Genomic DNA, 18465 nt, shown 5'->3' with positions numbered 1-18465 from the left:
GCTGCATCTTATACAGCTTTTTATCCCTAAGGTTTACACTCCTGCCTTGCACATAGCAGGTGCTCAACAATAGTTCGATAACAGGTTGTTTTGCGACAGAAAAATTGAATTCCCTAAGGCAAGAGCATCCTATTTTTTCCATCAGTACAATGAAAGGTATCTTCTTAAAGGAATGTTGTGGTGAATATTGTGACTTACTATGTGTAGCCAAGTACAGACTAAATTTCTGTAGCAAAGGCACCCAGAATGTCTTCACTCAACAGGGAAGGTTGTCTCTTCTGACAGTCAGGGAAGGTTTGTGGTCCTGATGGAGATGACACCTGGGGATCCATCCTGTCATCATCCTGAGTGTGGGGCCTCCATCTCTGGGTCTGAGATTCATGCTATTGGGTTTATTGGTTGTCTATTTCTTTTTATTCCTAAGTAACATTCCTTTGTATGAATATATCCCAGTTCTATCAGTGCTATTTGAAAAATAGAGGTTCTAACAACTAGGAGATATTTTTTGCATGCCTTGATTAAATATGTAAGACTATTTTAGCTTTTTATCCCATTTTCCTTCACAAGCTTTTATTGAGTGCTTTCAAGGTCAAATACTGAGTTTAGGAATGAGGATACAAGGCCATGTAAATCGCTGGCTCTTCCCTGCAGTTAGTTTAGCTGACTGAGGAAAAGACAGTTGTGTTATCCCAACCTGATGGAAACCACGTGATTTTAAACAGCTTAAGTTTGAACAGCTTAAGCCAGCTAAAATGTGGTCAAAATTTGAAGCATCAAAGGATCCAGATGGCAGTAAATATCCCCACAGAGCTGAAAGAAATCTCCAGACCATCTTGCATCTCAAAGTCTTGCCCCAGGTTACAGGCACCTGGCTTTAAAAAGCATCTCAGCCTGAGAGTCAGGTCCCTCAGGTTCTATTTCTGGTTCTGCTACTGTTTTGCTAGGTAGCCTTGCACAACACAGAGAACATGCACTTCCTACAAAGCAAGAGGTGAGAAGTTGAGGAGCCCTCCGGGTGAAGTACTCTCATATTCCAAGTGAGGATGGGTCCCAGGAACCAGAGGCCTCCTCTCCCAGAGTCTAAGCATTCCTTTCCCTTCTTCCAAAGCTGTTCATTTTAGTGCATAATTGGAGCTCTGATTTTGATATGGCCGAAGGGTTTACCACTCCTTCCCTCATCGTGTGTTAGTCGCACAGGCGGGTCCAACTCTTTGGGACCCCATGGACTGTAGCCCACCAGGGTTCTCTGACCATGGGATTCTCCAAGCAAGAATACTGGATTAGATCGCCATACCCTGCTCCAGGGGATCTTCCCGACCCAGGGACAGAACCCAGGTCTACTGCATTGCAGGCAAATTCTTTACACCGCTGAGCCACAAGTGAAACCTCAGTACCTAGTGTGAATTCAGAAGTCAAAACTTAGATGGTTTACATTGTAAAAGCTTTGACAGTTGTCCTACTGTGTGTCCTTCTTGATGTACGTTGCAGTAGGGAGAACTGGGGTGGGCGCGAAAGGCTGCAGATACAGAAGCCTGGGCCTCCAGGGGTAGGTAGGGGGTCGGGCAGATGCTGCACCCATCTGGAGAGGCGGTCTCAGGGGCCGGCCTCCTGGAGAACTACATTTCCCAGGAGCGCTGGTGGCCTAGCGAGCGGGGCACGTGCCCTGAGCGGGCGCACTGACTCCGATCGCGCGGAAAACACGCCAGCCTCGTTGGAGGTCGCGGTCACGGAGCATCCCGGGGCTCGGAGTACAGCGTGCGCGCGGGGGGCCACCTTCTATTGTGACTCGCGGCGCCGGCTCCGCGCGCGGGCCCGCCCCCCACGAGGCGGGGCGGGACCTCGCGCCGGTGCGCAGCGCCCGTGGCGGGGGCGGCGGGGTGGTGGTGGCGGCCGGCGCCTCCCGCGGGGGGCGGGGCGGCGGGTTTCGCGTCGACACCGCCTTCCTGCCCCGCCCCGCGCCGGCTCGGCCCCCGCCCCTCCTTCCTGGAGCCGGGGCTGGAAAGGCGGCGGCGGCGGCGGCGCTGGCGGCTGCTGCCGGGAAGGGGGGGGCGGCGAGCGGCCCGCGCGACACGCGCCGGCCCGACCCTCTGCTGTGACCCGCGCGGCGCAGGCGCCTCCTGCCCCGCCGGCGGGGTCCGGCTTCCCGCGGCGGGATGTTCTCCCGGAGGAGCCACGGGGATGTGAAGAAGTCCACCCAGAAGGTGCTGGACCCCAAGAAGGACGTGCTGACCCGCCTGAAGCACCTGCGGGCGCTGCTGGGTGAGGCGCGGCGCGGCCGAGGGCGCGCTCCTGCCGGGATCGGGCGGGGGTCGTCGGGCCGCCATGCCGGGCTGGGGGCGCAGACCCTCCGCGTGGGTCCCGGCGTCGTTCCCCGCGGGCTTCCTCGGCGGCCCCCTGAGTTGTAAACTCCTCCCCCTCCCCGGGTGGCCTCGGAGCCGGGCTGCGGCGGGACGGTCCCCTCCCCAGCAAACCCTGGGGGTCGTTGCACGCACCCATCGAACTGTCATCTCCCCTCCCAGCTCTTAATTTTAATGTTTGAGTCCGAGACCCTAAGTGGTCCCAAGTGGGGTCCCAGCGCAGACTGAATTGAACTGTCATCTCCCCACCCCCCCACCCGCCCTAACCCCCGCCACTTTTAATTTTACTTTTTTTGAGTCTGGTCCCCCAGTAGACTGAGCCTCCGAATGGCCTCGGGATAAATTTAAGTGTCATCTCTCTTCCCATGGATCTGGCTGACTCGGTTTCTTTGTGTCCATGGTGTGAAGGGGTCTCCTCGTGTTTGCTGGGTGGGAGGGGTGACTTTCCTGGGTTCCAGGAGGCTGCTTATGTTTTATTGTCAAGATGACCCTGACGGTTTTGCGGCTTCTTGCGTTTTTGTGAGCCCGTTGGGTGGAGGAACTGCAGACCCCAGGTGGGCCTGCACTTGACCTGGGGTGAAGCTCACCCCCAAGGGTGTCAAGTGTTCCCAAGGCCTCCCTTCACCTGCCACCTGTGATCTGTAGCCAGTTTGCTCTGCTATTTGTTTTTTCTTCCTACCTCCTTTAGTCTTAATTTTTGTTTAGAATGTAAACACCTTTACTGTGTATATACAGACTTGTCTTTGTATATTTTGGGGGCTGTGAAAAAAATATGTTTCTTCTAGATGTCTTTTTTTCTTCTTGAAAGGAGCAAAATTGCCTGATTTAGGGCACAAAGTCTTCATGTGTCTGTCACTTGAGGAAAGAGGGCATAACAGAATTCATTGTACATGTGAGAATTTTAAATAAAGCTCTTGTTCATGAGATTAAAAGTTGCAAATGATTTCTATTTATACTGTGGAGTACCTCTAAGGAAGAAAAATCCACACACCTAGTTTTGCCAAGTGAAGTTTTTCACATTCTCGGATTCCTTGAGATGCCACTGCCGGCTTGGTCAGTTTGGAATGAAATGTAAATTAGGTACTGTTAGAGGGATTAGCTTTCAAGACTTTTGAAAGTGAAATGCAGTCTTCTTGGTAAATGGAGCTTTCTACTTCCTGTGCTGAAATACTAGGCACACACAGGTCGTATTGTGTGGGTCTCTTTAGTGACTTATTAACACCTACTGCAGGGGCATTTTTGATAATGGAGAGCAGAGCAGAGAGGTATTTTAAAGCAGTTGTTGCTCAGGGACTTACTCTGTGGTAGAGAACTTGAACTTATGTTCAGTCCAAGCCTACAGGATTAAGTTTGCTACCTTTTGCAAAGGCAGAATCCTTTAAACCTAGATGTTGGGTTTCTTAGGACACATAGTAGGTTGTTACCGTTCTGAGAAAGTAATTAATTTTCAAGGCCCTGTGGTTTCACTTGAAAGTGTTTGTCTCATTTTGAGGAACTTTGTTTTGTCCTTTCATTGAGATATCTGACCTCAGTTTTGTAGCCTGGAGGGGCTCTTTCATATTCCTTATGTATACCGTTTTTGTTGTTGTTGTGGATTGTCTACAGTTATTAATGTAATCTTTATCTGTAGGGACTAGATTTTTGTAAACATGTCTGAGGCATTCTGGTTCATACTGTTTAGTGTAAACTCTTGCTTACAACTGTGGGTTTAAAGGCTTTAAAGACAAATAGTACAGCAATGTAGTGGTCCCACCACATCACATACCCTATTGATTTGCTACTTTATGGAAAACTCTGCTTAGAAAAAAAGACCTTCTGATCTGAAAGCTTGGACTTAGCCAAGATCAAGAAACTATTTGAATCAGGATTGACATATACACACCCAGGTGGCTCAGTGGTAAAGAATCTGCCTGCCAATGCCGGAGACGCAAAAGATGCAGGTTTGATCCCTGGGTTGGGAAGATCCCCTGGAGCAGGAAATGGCAACCCACTCCAGTATTCTTGCCTGGAAAATCCCATGGACAGAGGATCCTGGCGAGGTACAGTCCATGGGTTTGCAAAGAGACAGACACGACTGAGCACATATGTAAGATAGATTAACTAATAAGAACCTACTGTATAGCCCAGGGAACTCGACTCAGCACACTGTAATGTTCTATATGGGAAAAGAATTTTAAAAAGAGTGGATATATGTATACGTATAGCTGATTCAGTTTGCTCACAGCAGAAACTAACACAATATTGTAAATCAACTATACTCCAATAAAAATTAAAAATTAAAAAAAAATAGAAAAAGAGAGAGAGACCAGATTTGTGGTTACCAGAGGCAGGATGTGGGGGGGCGGGGGGAGAAGATAATTGAATAAATGCAGTCAGAAAGTACAAACTTCCAGTAATAAAATAAATAAGTACTAGGAATGTAATGTACAATGTGGTAAATGTAGTTAACACTGCTGTATGTTATATATGCAAGTTGTTAAAAGAGTAAATCTTAAGAATTCTCATCAAAAGAAAGAACATTTTTCCTATTTCATTAATTTTTTATCTCTCTGAGATGATGGGTGTTCACTGAACTTTCTGTGATAATCATTTTGTGGTATATGTAAGTCATATCATTATGTTATAGACCTTAAACTTACACAGTGCTATATGTCAATTATGTCTCAATAAACTAGCAGGAAAAAAAATAGATATATTTGCAAAGAAAAAATCAATTGAAGGAAATGAATCAAAATTATTGTTGTATTTTTATCTGTATATTTAGATAATTCTCTTGCTTGTCACATATTTTCAAGTGATAAGGCCACATTAGTTTTTAAATACAAAGTTGATACCGCTGACCTGGATCTATAGCCTGCGGCTGCATGACCTTGGGCCAGTTCTTCAGCCCGTCTGTGAACCTCAGTTTCTTCACTTTGTGAAGTGGGTATGGTAATGTCTGCCTCATAAAGGTTATTATGAGTGTACTGTATGAGCTACTTCAGCTCCGAGTAGACATTTAACAGTTTCCTCTCTCATCACTTCTTTCCTGTCATTAATAGGCTAGGACAAGCCTTTTGATGGGCTGTCCCTTCTCCTTTCTTGTTTGAGTAATTGTGATGGATCCTTTCCCTCTTCAAAAAGAGTAGTCTGTATTTAGGACAACTGGCTGAGAAAGATACAGTTAGCTGGGAAAAGGAGAGTATTTGTTCGTATCACGGTAATGACTCCAGTTAGAACTTAACTTAGCTACTTTGACTTGGCTGTATATCATAGATTAGCCTGATATTCTTAACTTTATATTAAAGGATGGGGGAGAACCGAGACCAGGCAGGGCTCGTTGGCCAAACCAGGTACTAAATGTTGTGAATATATTATCTGAGTTGGAGGAAGAACAAAGAGCTCTTCGATTCCCGACTCCCAGTTCTCCTTACATTGTTGAAATCATCCTCAGGAAAGAAAATAAGTAAACAAAAACAGAACTAAAATACTGTGTATTGCTCTCGTGCTGCTGCAGAGATTCCATGCCTAATAACAAGTTGAGTGCCTGCTATTAAATAGGGTTTAGACATGGCATTGATGTGGCAAGAGCAATAGATATAAAATATTTACTAGTAAGCATATAATGTGTTATGTACTTAGATAGTGGCTTATATGGTAGACTCCATTATAGGATTTCAACGTGCAGAAAAGATCATTAATAACAAAGAGGGGGGGACTTCCCTGGTGGTCTAGTGGTGAAGACTTTGCATTTCTAATGCAGAGGGTATGGGTTCGATTCCTGATTGGGGAACTAAGGTCCCATATGCTGAGTAATGTGGCAAAAAAAAAAACCCCAAAACACTAGAAAGACCAAAGATAGGGCATCTTGAAGGAGGTTTTACTCATGCCAGGACCGAAAGAATGACTAAAGGTTAGACGAACTTTGTCCAGTAGAAATACATGTGAGCCATAGGTGTAATTTAAACTGCTCTGGTGGCCACATCTAAAAAGGTAAAAAAAGAAACAGGTGAGGAACTTCCCTTGTGGTCCAGTGGCTAAGACTCCACACACTCTGTGCAGGGACCCTGGGTTCAATCCCCGGTCAGGGAACTAGATCCCACACGCTGTAACCAAAGACCTAGTGCAGCCAAATAAATAAATGAACAAAATAAATATTAAAAAATAAAAATATTACAGAAAGAAAACAGGTGACATTAATTTTAGTAATACCTTTTATTTAACCTTATACATCTGTTTTGTCAATAGGTAGTCCAAGTAAAACGTTGAGTTTTTTCACTATCTTCACATAGCATGTCTTGGAAGTCGTGCATGTATTGTTCACTTGCAGCATGTCTCTGGTCAGACCAGCCCCATTTCCAGTGCTGGGGAGCCCCTCGTGGCGAGCACGGCCTGCTGGGCAGAGCAGGGTTAGATTTGGGGAAAGTCAAGGGTGGGGAGGGCTTTTCCAGCTGAGAAGGGGAGGAGTTGGTGGTGGAGATGTATCTGGGAGACGATGCATGAGAGCGAAGAACCTCAGACACGGAGGACTCGGTGCTGGAACCCTGGCCCTGAGGGCGTCTGCAGTATCAGAGCAGTGGCTGGAGTGGCGTATAGACCAGGGGTGAGGGCAGGACGGGGAGATGGACTATGAGGTCATGGGGGAGATGGGGAGGGGTAGCCTGACCGGGTAGAAGCTGAGGCAGTTGGGGCCAGATCACAAGGGGTTGGATGCTTCGATTTTATGCTGCAGGTGAGAGGGTGCACTTGGAGAATTCTTAGCAGGTCAAATGATAAGATTTGTGAACTGCCTCCCTGCCAGCAGGGCCAGGATAGAACGGGGCTGGTGGGAGGGCAGGGAGTCCTTGGGAAGGCTGGCGATGGAGGAGCTGACAGGTGACAACTGGAGAGAAGGGTGGAGTCATGAAGGACCCCGAGGCAGAAACTAGTGATTCTAGATTCAAGTGTGGTTTGCAGAAGCTGGACGAAGAGTGGTGAATCTGAAGGAGAAGAGGTTTGGGGTCAGGGGCCACAGCCCGGTCAACTCTAGTGACCCCAGTGTTCAGACCAAATAATTTGGAACCAGGGAGGAGAAAATAACTGTTCACTGATGCTCTTTATGCCCATAGAACAGAATCGAATATTTTGATAGGTTTCCTTCTGTGCATCTGTTGCTTTAAGGAGGGACAAGTTTGCTTATTCACAAGTTGTAAATATTGCCTTTTAAACTTCCTGTTAGCTTCTACCTATGTCTTTTTCCTTTTATTTTTATTAACAACAGGTATTTGTTGAGACTATTCTCTGGTGATTAAATAGGTTCCTTTCTTCGTCAATCCTTTTTTTCCTCTTTTTTTTCCTTCTTTTTCTTTCTTTCTCGGGTGTAAATACTACTACTCTAAACATCTTGGGAAACGGCGTTTTCTGCACTTTGCCTTGTTGCCGTAGAATAGATTCGCTGAAGTCAGGTTGCTGGGTTGAGCATGTTTATGCCTTGATTCACTGTGCTCTCCTCAGTGTTGTTCAAATGCTCTCTGGCAGCAAGGGTGAAACAGTCAAATCCTCTATAATCTGACCAGCAGTAAACACCTTGTTGGGAGCAGGAAATGGCAACCCACTCCAGTATTCTTGCCTGGAGAATCCAGTGGACAGAGGAGCCTGGCGGGCTGCTGTCTAGGGTCGCACAGAGTCGAGCTTGACTGAAGCAACTTAGCAGCAGCAGTGGCAGCAAACACCTTGTTAAAATTTGATCATTGATGTTAGGTATTTGGGAGAGTAGGGGTGCCATGGATAGAGCCAGAGGGTTGGGAGGAGACCCTGGCTAATAACAGAACAAGGTGAGTTTGGTGTGATGTGTGTTGAGTTTGAGTTGAGAGGAGGAGATGGTTGGATGGCCTCACCGACACGATGGACATGAGTTTGAGCAAGCTCTGGGAGTTGGTGATGGACAGGGAAGCCTGGCGTGCTGCAGTCCATGAGGTCGCAAAGAGTTGGGCACGACTGAGCGACTGAACTGAACTGTGTTGAGTTTGAGAGAAAGGCGAGATCCAAATGGGACCGACCATCGGGAAGTTGTTAAACGTGGGGTCTGGAGCCTAATGAGGGGTTAGGAAGCTGTGACATGGTTGTTTATCAGTGTCATGGTCTCACTGGGTTGTCCCCCAGTTTCTGATGACTGTGGTGGTGTCCCCACCCCCAACCTGGAAATGGGGAAACTGAAGCTCCCAGAGGTGGACTCCTGCCCATAAAGGGCAGGGCTGGCAGTCATGGGATTGTACAGCTCATGTCGTGCTTTTGCTAGTTATCCTGACTCAAAAGCATATTTACATACCAGAGAATATCCCACCAGAATGAATGTTAACATGTAAACCAAAGCCCCCATGTCTCCCAGACATGTTGCTTTGAGGTTCGTTGCCCTCTTCCTAGCCCGTTTTCACTGTATTGTTCTAGGCAGACCTTGAGGCCGTATTTGATGTGAACATGACAGAAGATAAAAAGGCTCCTCCTGTGTTTTCGTGTTCGCTGGCCTCTCCGTGTCCTTGGCAGCCATCACAGGTGGTAAAATAGTTCCTTGGACATGAATGCCACATGGACACTCCGCAGCCAGCACAGAGCTGGGGCGTATAAACCAGGCCCTTCAGGCAGTCGTGGGATGGCTTCTCTCTGGTGACCTTGTTTGAAGCCAAGTGATTTGGCCCTAATGCTCCCTTTCTTCATTTTTCATCAGTTGCTCACATTTTTTACCTGTAACTTCTGGAATATAAAATGAACTTTGGACACATATATGTCACACAGATACCCCACCCCTGTTCCTTAGGCTGGAGATTCTCTGGTATGAGAAAGGTGGACCTAGGATGAAAGTCTGACTGAGTTCAGATGTTTTCTTTGAGATAACTGAAAAAGGCTGCCTTTGACCTTTAATTCTGGGAAGAGGGGTAATTGAGTCCAGAGTATTTTGGGTAAAAACTTTTATAATTTTTATTTTGCCTTTGACCTTTTATTCTGGTGGTGGTTTAGTCGCTAAGTCGTGTCCTACTCTTGCGATCCCATGGACTGTAGCCCGCCAGGCTCCTCTGTCCATGAAATTTTCCAAGCAATAATACTGGAGTGGGTTGCCATTTCCTTCTCCAGGGGATCTTCCCAACCCAGGAATCGAACCCAGGTCTCCTGCATTGCAGGCAGATTCTTTCCCAACTGAGCTACAAGGGTTCTGGGAAGAGGGGTAATTGGTAGGTCCAGAGTATTTTAATGAAAAATTTTATAATTTTTATTTTGCTTGTAAATGCTTTATTTGCTGATGGACATACATAACTTCTACTAGTTGTTTAGTGTACTAATTTCTAGTCTCCAAACTAAGTACCAGAGATAAAACTGTAGAGAACTGCTTATTGTCTTTAAAAAATTGACTTTCAAAATAGCAAATCAATTCAATTCAAAGTTTCAAATTATCTTTAAAAGAAGCAATATGTTACTCTACTGTAAAATTTAGCATAATGAAAGTATAAATGTAGTAAGCCACTATCTTGTTTTTGGATTTTTTAAAAAATTTGGTTTCACGTACTTTTTTGAGTCTGTGTGTGTGGATATGTGTGTCTGTGTGTATGTGTCTGCTTGGTAGGCTGTGTCTTCAGAGATTAATAAGGCACAAGCACGGGATTTGCAGTTTGCTAGGGGAGACAGACAAGTAAATCGCTACATTTCCACGAGGGTGTTGGTGCCTGGGTGGGGTGTGTGGAAATGTATGGGTGGTTGCAGGTGGAGAGGAGGCACTTCAGAAAGCCCCTTGGAGAACCCAGCAGTGCTTCCTGAGGGCACGTGGGGCTGAGGTGGGTCTGGAATTGTGAATGCAGAAGTTTCCCAGGCGGGCAAGTTGGGGGTGAGGAGCTGCAGGAAAGAGCAGCTGGTGCAGAGGTGAAGGCATGGCCACCGTGTGACTGCACGGTTTTCATCCTGTGCTGTTGGTGGATGTTGGGAATCCAGGCAAGAGTTTTAAACAGAGGAGGAGCCAAATCCAGGGTCTTCCCCCGGTGAATGGTCCAGGAGCCGCAGTCTCCCTGAGGTTTGAAACATGGATGCCTGGAGGGTGAGAGCTCCTCTCCTTTGAGATGACAAGCCAAGAGGATGTAGCCTGTGCTGCCTTTCCCTCCATGGGGGGAGCACCTGCCTTGAATCGAGTTCACCGTGAGAAGGAAGCAGAGCGGAGAGATGGAGAGTGAAGAGAGTCCATGGACCCTGTGTGAACTGAGGAGCTCAACCCCGTCTGCACCATCCCCACCCGAGCTTCTCAGCTGTAGGAGCCCAGAACACCCTGGTTTTTTGCTCTAGCCAGCTTGAGTCCTATTTCTGGGCCTTGCCACGGGGAGAGCACACATTCATATGCCAGGAAGAGACTGGGAAATTCCAGATCAAGGATGGATGGGTCTGTGTGTGTGTGTAGATATAAGTTTTACATTTTTTAAGACCTGGGGGAATTTGAATTTTTGTACATGTAGGAGAAGGAAATAATAAAAGAGCAAAATTGAAGAAATAGAGAGAAAGGGGCTAAAATGATGAAAGTTGTGATCTGCTGCGGGATCCAGAGGGTGGGACAGAACAGGCTTGACACAGGGGCTCCTCTCTGTCTGAGGCCGCTCGGAAGAAGCAGGGACCGGGTGTGGGGTGATAGGGTGGTGCAGGGACCTCTCGGACCATGGCTTCTGCTTTTTCTGTGAAGGTACGAGGGCAAGTCAACTGCTGACTAGTTTTCTCGCTGGTATAGTGACAGGAACTGAAGGTGTCTTACTCCTTTTTCTCTGCCGTGCATCTTCACAAAATAAACACTGTAATCGGAGAGGCTTTGTTTTTGTTCATTGTGGGGGGTGGGGAGAGCTCATAAATGCAGTTTAACTTATGTCATGAAATGCTTGGCCAGAAGGGGGAAATGTATATGTATATAAATCAGTTCAGTTCAGTTGAGTTGCTCAGTTGTGTCCGACCGTTTGCGACCCCATGGACTGCAGCACACCAGGCCTCCCCATCCATCACCAACTCCCAGAGTTTACCCAAACTCACGTCCATCGAGACAGTGATATCACCAACCATCTCATCCTCTGTCGTCCCCTTCTCCTCCTGCCTTCAATCTTTCCCAGCATCAGGGTCTTTTCAAATGAGTCAGCTCTTCGAATCAGGTGGCCAAAGCGTTGGAGTTTCAGCTTCAGCATCAGTCCTTCCAATGACTATTCAGGACTGATTTCCTTTAGGATGGACTATATATGTAAATGTATATGTGTAAATATGTATAAACATGATGTATATATATGTGTGTATATACACACACACACACATATATATATAAATAAATAAAATGGGGACAGTTTAAGTGGTACGGATTTTGCCTACCCTTCCCGAGCAGTGGCTTGAGGAGGGTCATGGCTGTGTCCCCATAGGTCCTCTTTCCTTCATGTCCCTCACTGTGGGAGCGCCTTCCCTGCTGGGTGTGGCTCCCGTATTCAAGGGTAATTGGGATTTTCTCCATTTTTACCTTTCATGTGACTTCACCCCACCTGAGACGTCACTTGACTGTATTGCTATCTCATATTTGTGTAGCTCTTCACATGTCTACAAAATATTTTCTCATTTGAGCAAATTGCGGCCTCAAGCAACCGGTTTATAAAGGAATTTTCCTTCTAGATTCTTAGTAGAGCCTTCTTTCTTCGTTCTGAATCTTCCTCTGAGGGCTTTAACTTTGATTTTTAGAAAAGAGATGTTTCATAATCACTTTACGTCTTTTATGTTGTTTCAGAAACTGAGACCACATCTGAAAGACACAGAACGCTATTTTAAAAGTAATTGTCATTTATAACAGTAAATATGTACTTTGATTTTGCTTTTGCAGTTGCAGTTTAGTTAAAAAAAAAAAAACTTTTGAAAAAGATAAGGATATGGTCTTGTGTTTGACTTTCAGCGATGGCACATATTTGCTGAGGCTCAAGCATACTTTCAAGGACACAGGAGGTACCAGGGCCCCGGCTTGTGCCAGCCGTGGGAGCCGTGAGAGGCTGTGCTCAGATCAGCTCCACTGCGGGGCCCCAGTGACCGATGCTCCCGGTGCTGCCCTTGGACCCATCTCCACTGAGTAGCCAGGGCTGGGCTCCTCCTGGGCTTCCTCCAGCCAGTTACTGAGCACGTGGGCTACTCACGTGGTCATTCCTCGGAGACCCAGACGCCTGGGCTAGCAGCCTCTTAGGCCTCTGCTGCCTCTCAGCCCCCCTCCCTCCCCTCCGCTGTGCAGGGCTCAGTCCGCCCTTCTCAGGTCCTCCTCTTTGTCCTTCACGGCATCTCCCTCAATAAACCTCCTGTGTGAACAGTCCTGTTTTGATATCCATTTCCCAGAGAACCCAAATGAATACCTGGTCCCTTCTCCTAGAGGGTGTCGGCCATCCCATCCCGCAGAATTTTTCCAGAGCCGGCAGAGTCACGTCACATCTTCACACAGAGTGCCTTCACCCCTCTCCCCTGAAACGTTCTTTTCTCAAATTCCCACAGCTCTTTGTATCTTCCATTGGCATTTGTAGCCTTTGGTTTTATATTCTGCTCCTCTGTGTTCTGCCTGATCTTGCTCACTAAATGATACTGATGCTAAATAATACCAAGAACACCATCAGCTTTTTGTACATCTTGATTCCTTATTTGTAATAATAACAAGTAGCATTTAATTGGCACTTGCTCTGTGCCAAGGACCACCAGAAATACTTTACATGTACTTTTAATCCTCTCCCCTGTGGGGTGGGGATTATCATTATCTCCATCTTCCTGATAAAACCCAGAGAAATTAAGAACATTGCCCAACATTGCCCAGCTAGTGAGTGATAGCGACAGGACTGAACCCAGGCAGCTGGCTCCAGAATCCCGTGTTATTTTTTATCCAACACCAACCACATGTCAGGTATTATACTCAGCCCTGGGCATGCCTGAGCTTGCATTCAGAAAAACCAAAAATGCGATTTCCACGTACCTGGATCTGAGTCTGTGGGAGAGGAGTAGCCACCTATATGGATGTTCAGAAAAATTTCTAAGAGCCTTCCTGCCCCAGAGATTGTTTTCACTAGCCAGAAGCTCCCATCAATAAAGTAATAATTCAAGGGACTGCCCTGGCAGACTGGTGGTAAAGACTCCATGCTTCTGCTGCAGGGGACATGGGTTCAATCCCTGGCCATGGAACTAAGATCCAGCATACTGTGTGGCATGGCCAAAAAATGAGTCGAGACCATGAATTAAGTTCTCCTGAAAGAAACCTCTCTCCTCCTGTGTGTGCAAACAGACCCACTCCTGGGTCCCCAGGGAAATGTTATTGCTGTTCAGTTGCTCAGTCATGTCCGACTCTTTGTGACCCCTTGGATTGTAGCCCACCAGGCTCCTCTGTCCATGGAATTTCCCAGGCAAGAAGACTGGAGTGGGTTCCTATTTCCTTCTTCAGGGTATCTTCCCAACCCAGGGATTGACCCGCGTTTCCTGCATTGCAGGCAGATTCTTTACTTGGAGGGAACCATATTCAGCACATGTGGCCGTTCCTTCCTTGCTATTGCAGTGGGTCATGATGAGGAGACGGGCCGGGACCACTGTGGCCAGTGAGCAGGAATGCTCGACTGCCCTGGGCCATGAGATTGGACCACGCAGCAGCTCGAGCTTGTGACAGCGTGGAATGCACTTGCTATATCACCCTGAATTCTTGTAAGAGCCAGAGAGTAGGTACCTTAGGAAGTGCCCTGATGTGGACAAGAAATGGAGAATAGCTAGTGGCTGGAAATGAATGAGCACAGGAAAACATCCATGGGTCAATGCAGTGTTAATTTATCCCATGAACGGTGGTGAAAGGCAGCAGATGGACTGGGTTTCGTGTACCTACCTGCTAAGTTAGGACCCTGTTTGTGCTGTAGATTGTGTTGCTTTTTCTTTTTTAAAGAACTTGAGCCACTAAAAAAAAGTTGTTTTGACCATGCTGCATAGCTTGCAAGATCCTAGTTCCCTGAGTAGGGGTCGAACCTAGGCCCCAGGAGCGGAAGCCCACATCTTAATCACTTGACCACCAGGGAATTCCCTCTAGGTAGTGTTTCTTAGTGGAAAGGCCTGAGGGAGTCTTGGTCTTCAGCTCAGTGATAATTGAAGAGATATGTGGTTTCTACGACCCGGTGTTGCTGCTGAATCGAAGGGGAGTCTGCTCCATGGTTGGTGATGAGCCCTGGATTGAGCAAAACTTAATGTGTGCTGAGGCTATCCCATCCAAGTGAATCTGACCGTGATTGGAAATTTCATCACCTTTTTGCATTCAGGGGGGTCACAGCATTGTTTGTTCCTGTGCAGTACAAGCTACCAAATGGCTGGACAGAGATCATTTCTTCCTGCCCGACTGTATCATTTTTCTACCCTTTGAGGTGAATGATGATTAGAGAAGCAGCTTTCCCTAAAGACAGCAGAAAAGTCCTCTAGATCTGAATCATCACAAGGCATTTATGTACAAAAAATTTCTCTGTTGTTACAGAGAAGGTCTACTCACAATGTTGGGCAGAGGAAGTTTAAATTATTTTCTGTTTTTAGGGCATTTTCGTCCTGGTAAAGATACTACTTTTCTGTATTACTTGGATCTTGAATGTTCTTCAAGCTTGAGTCAGACACGTTTGGAGGAAATTATGGTTGCTGTTACGTCTGCTGTGCTTTTTCTTTTTTACGATAAATAATCAGACATTGGAAAAAAATCTCTGAAACACTGTGGCAGCTTTTTGTTTGTTGGTTTCTGAAATGAATAATAGTTTTGTAGTTTTTTCTGGTTGTAGAATTTTACATACTCATTATAAACATTTGACTTATATGAATAAGCAAAAAATCATTTAAGTGTGAAAGAGCTCTTCACATTCTTCAGTCCCCTGATAACCAGTGTTAAAATTTTGGTAGGTGTGTTTTTGTGCTTGCTGTTGCCGATGTGTGATCTCTATGTGTTGTGCGTGCACACAGAAACGCAGTTTTACACAAGTAGTTATTATGCATGGGCCGACACTCTTTCTGATCTGACATGCCTTGGACGTTTTTCGCATCAGTAAGTGAAGACTTACCTGTTACTTAAATGGCCCTGTTGTGTCCCATGGGACTCACACGGCAAATTACCCACCACCCATTTCAGGTTGGGAGTCCAGGCTCTCTGCGCTGTCAGCAGACCCAGGCTGGCGGGAGAAGGGTGGCTGCCTCTGGTTTCTCATATGAGGGACGAGACAGGCCTGACGGTGTCCTGGCTGATGATGGGGCAGGGGACGGCGGGGCGAGTTTCTGGAAGTAAAGAGAGCCCCTTGCGAAAGGCTGTCTCAGTCTCCGCTGAATTAATTTCACAGAAAGGCCACCCTTTTAACCTGTCTTGGAGTGAAGGTCATTCCCCTTGCAGGCTGGCTCTGGTGTCCTAAATATACCAGCTTCTGGGTTCTCTGTGGAGTTTAGTAACTGTTTACTAAACAGTTGGTAGGCTTTCTACCAACTCTGTCTTATCTACTTCAAAAAAATGGTGTTTCCAAGTGTACTTCCGTGCACTTCCTCCATCATTTTCTGTTAATGTTAGGCTCACTCAGGTAAGCAGTGCGGGAGAGCCGGACTGCCTGCCTGGGTTCCAGTCCTGCTGGGGACCTGACCCCGCTGACCCTCCCCTGCCTACTTCCTAGGGCTCTGGGAGGTTTGAGTTAATATATACAAATCCCTTTTGTAAGTGGTTATTATGCTTATTAATAATGATTGTTTGACATAAGTATGATGCCTCTCTCTGCCCTCATCACCTCTCTTCTGCCTGCTTAGTTGTTAGAAGTGAGCTGGAGCTGTTCCCACTTAGCTCCTGTTTTATTTATTTTTATCTCTAACTCTTTCCTTCCTGAGTGAATCTGAGTGAATCTGGCCTAACACAGGCCAATTCAGATCAAGAAAAGTGAAGTGCATTATTATGTGTAAAGTAGATATAATGAGAACCTACCATATAGTCAGGGAACTCTACTGAATACTCTGTGGTGATCTAAATGGGCAGGAAATGCAAGAAAGAGGGGTTGTATGTATATGTATAACTGATAACACTTTGCTGTACAGAAGAAGCTAACATAACATTGTAAGGCAACTATATTCTGATTTTAAAAAGAAAGAAAAGTAAAAACAGTTATGCATTGCCTTAAAAAATCTGATGAAACTTGCTTCCTATGAAAGAAGAGATATATGAAAATTTATGAACCATTATGTATAAATTAAACCAGAAGGATATATTATACAACATAGGGAATGTACCAATATTTTATAATAAACATGAAGTATAATCTTTAAAAATAGTGAATCACTATATTGTACACCTGTAACTTATTGTATATCCACTATTCTTCATAAAAAGTGAATGTATATAAAACACATTAGATTTAAACATTATATTTCATTGGTGTATATATTTTGTTTGATTGTGTTGGCACTTGATATCTGTTAATAATAAAGTTTTAGAAGCCTGCATTTGAGAGAGGTGTGTCAGCAATGTTTAAAAATAGCTCTGCTTTGTAAAACTTTAGCTCTAGGTACATGGAGTATATCTTTATCAGAATCACTTTTACATGGGGACTGTCAATCTAGAGTTACAGAATTTTTAACATCTTTCCGACCTCTAGAATTTTACTTTCTTCACCTATCTTGGAGAAGGCAATGGCACCCCACTCCAGTACTCTTGCCTGGAAAATCCCGTGGACAGAGGAGCCTGGTAGGCTGCAGTCCATGGAGTCGCTAAGAGTCAGACACGACTGAGCGACTTCACTTTCACTTTTCATTTTCATGCATTGGAGAAGGAAATGGCAATCCACTCCAGTGTTCTTGCCTGGAGAATCCCAGGGACAGGGGAGCCTAGTGGGCTGACGTCTGTGGGGTCGCAGAGTCGGACACGACTGAAGTGACTTAGCAGCAGCAGCACCTATCTTACCATATAGGTATAAAGAAATGAAAATAAGACACCTTAGGAAATGAAGTGGGGTGACTATAGCTTTTACAACCTTTTAGTTATACTAGGATTGGTTTCTACTGTCAGAATCTGCAAAGATGTTTTTGGATACAGGTAACAGAAAACCCAAGTGTAAGCATAAACGAAGAAGAATTTTTTTTCTCCTTTGAAAATTGGCCCCAAAGCATGTGAGCACAAGCCAGCTGGCACAGCTGCTCAGCGATGTGACCGTCCCCTGGCTCCCCCTCCCTGCTCTGCCCTCCCTACTGTCCTCCGTCCATGTGGCAGGTCTGTCCTCTGAGTGGCAAAATGCCTGCAAAATGCAGCCCGGACAGAACGTCTGGGCAGAACGTCCAGAGAAGCCCTTGCGCTTTGTGACCCTTTATGAACCGTGACCCTTTCCCGGCATCTCCACCAGAATTCTTCCCAGTGCTCGCAGGGGCACAGGCTTGAGCCTAAAGCATTGGGTCACAGGCTTGAGCCTCAACTCATGGTTGGCGAGGGGCTGTTCCCACTGTCATTGACTCCGCAGCATCGGGTCTCCCACCCCTGCCCCAAGAGCACACAGTTCTATGGGGTGGATGGTCCCTGAACACATGGGTCTGTTAGGAAGACAGGGGTCTGCTGTGGGCCTGACCGGGTGTGGGGGGCAGAGGGAAAACCAGAGTGCCTGCTCCAGGCCACTCTCGCTTTCAGTTTAAATTCTACAGAGAACACCTATGGAAAGAGTCCATTATGATACAAATTTGAATATATGTCTGTGTTCAGGGGAAATTTCTTAAAAATTTAAAACAGCCCAACATGGCTATAATAATGTGTAATGATAACAAAACCATCAGCAGAGTGAAAGTGAGAGTTTTGAGTTTCCGTTTCAATTTCTGCAAAGAGGAATATGTAGTTTAGGTCCCTGCATGCTTCCAGAAGTATCAATGTTATGTCGGTGTTCTAGGCTCTTCCTTCTGCTGGGCTTGGCTCGTGGTGCTTGGGCACTGGGTTACTAGCACACCAGCTGTTGGCCCTGAGACATCTGAGAATCGGTGAGCAGTGTGGAGCCGCTTGCGGGGGTGCTTGAGTGGGTGGGTTTAAAGTGCTTGCTTTGTTATACATGTGCAAAACATTTTTTCATGTATGTGCATGTATGCTAAGTTGCTTCAGTTGTGTCCGACTCTTTGCGACCCCATG

At 46.1% G+C, this 18465-nt stretch overlaps 1 protein-coding gene and 1 non-coding gene across 6 annotated transcripts in view; both read left to right on the top strand.

Moving 5' to 3' along the window:
• Nucleotides 1-1993: 1993 nt before the first annotated feature.
• RALGAPA2 (Ral GTPase activating protein catalytic subunit alpha 2) overlaps nt 1994-18465 on the top strand; it is a 271302-nt gene continuing 254830 nt past the window's right edge. For 3 of the 5 annotated variants that reach the window (XM_043882990.1, XM_043882989.1, XM_043882988.1), the window contains exon 1: nt 1997-2259. In XM_043882990.1, coding sequence (XP_043738925.1) covers nt 2154-2259 — 106 coding nt within the window. In that variant the 5' untranslated portion in view covers nt 1997-2153. Of the gene's footprint in view, nt 2260-18465 lie in introns of all 5 variants that reach the window. The other 2 variants (XM_043882991.1, XM_043882987.1) reach the window with 2 other exon arrangements.
• TRNAR-UCU lies at nt 6057-6129 on the top strand. The gene has a single exon. It is a non-coding gene; the product is annotated as a tRNA-Arg (tRNA).

The sequence above is a fragment of the Cervus elaphus genome, chromosome 23 (genome assembly GCF_910594005.1).
Source record: "Cervus elaphus chromosome 23, mCerEla1.1, whole genome shotgun sequence".
Lineage (NCBI taxonomy): Eukaryota > Metazoa > Chordata > Mammalia > Artiodactyla > Cervidae > Cervus > Cervus elaphus.
Note: the sequence above shows the minus strand (reverse complement) of the source record. Positions and strands in the feature narration are given on the sequence as shown.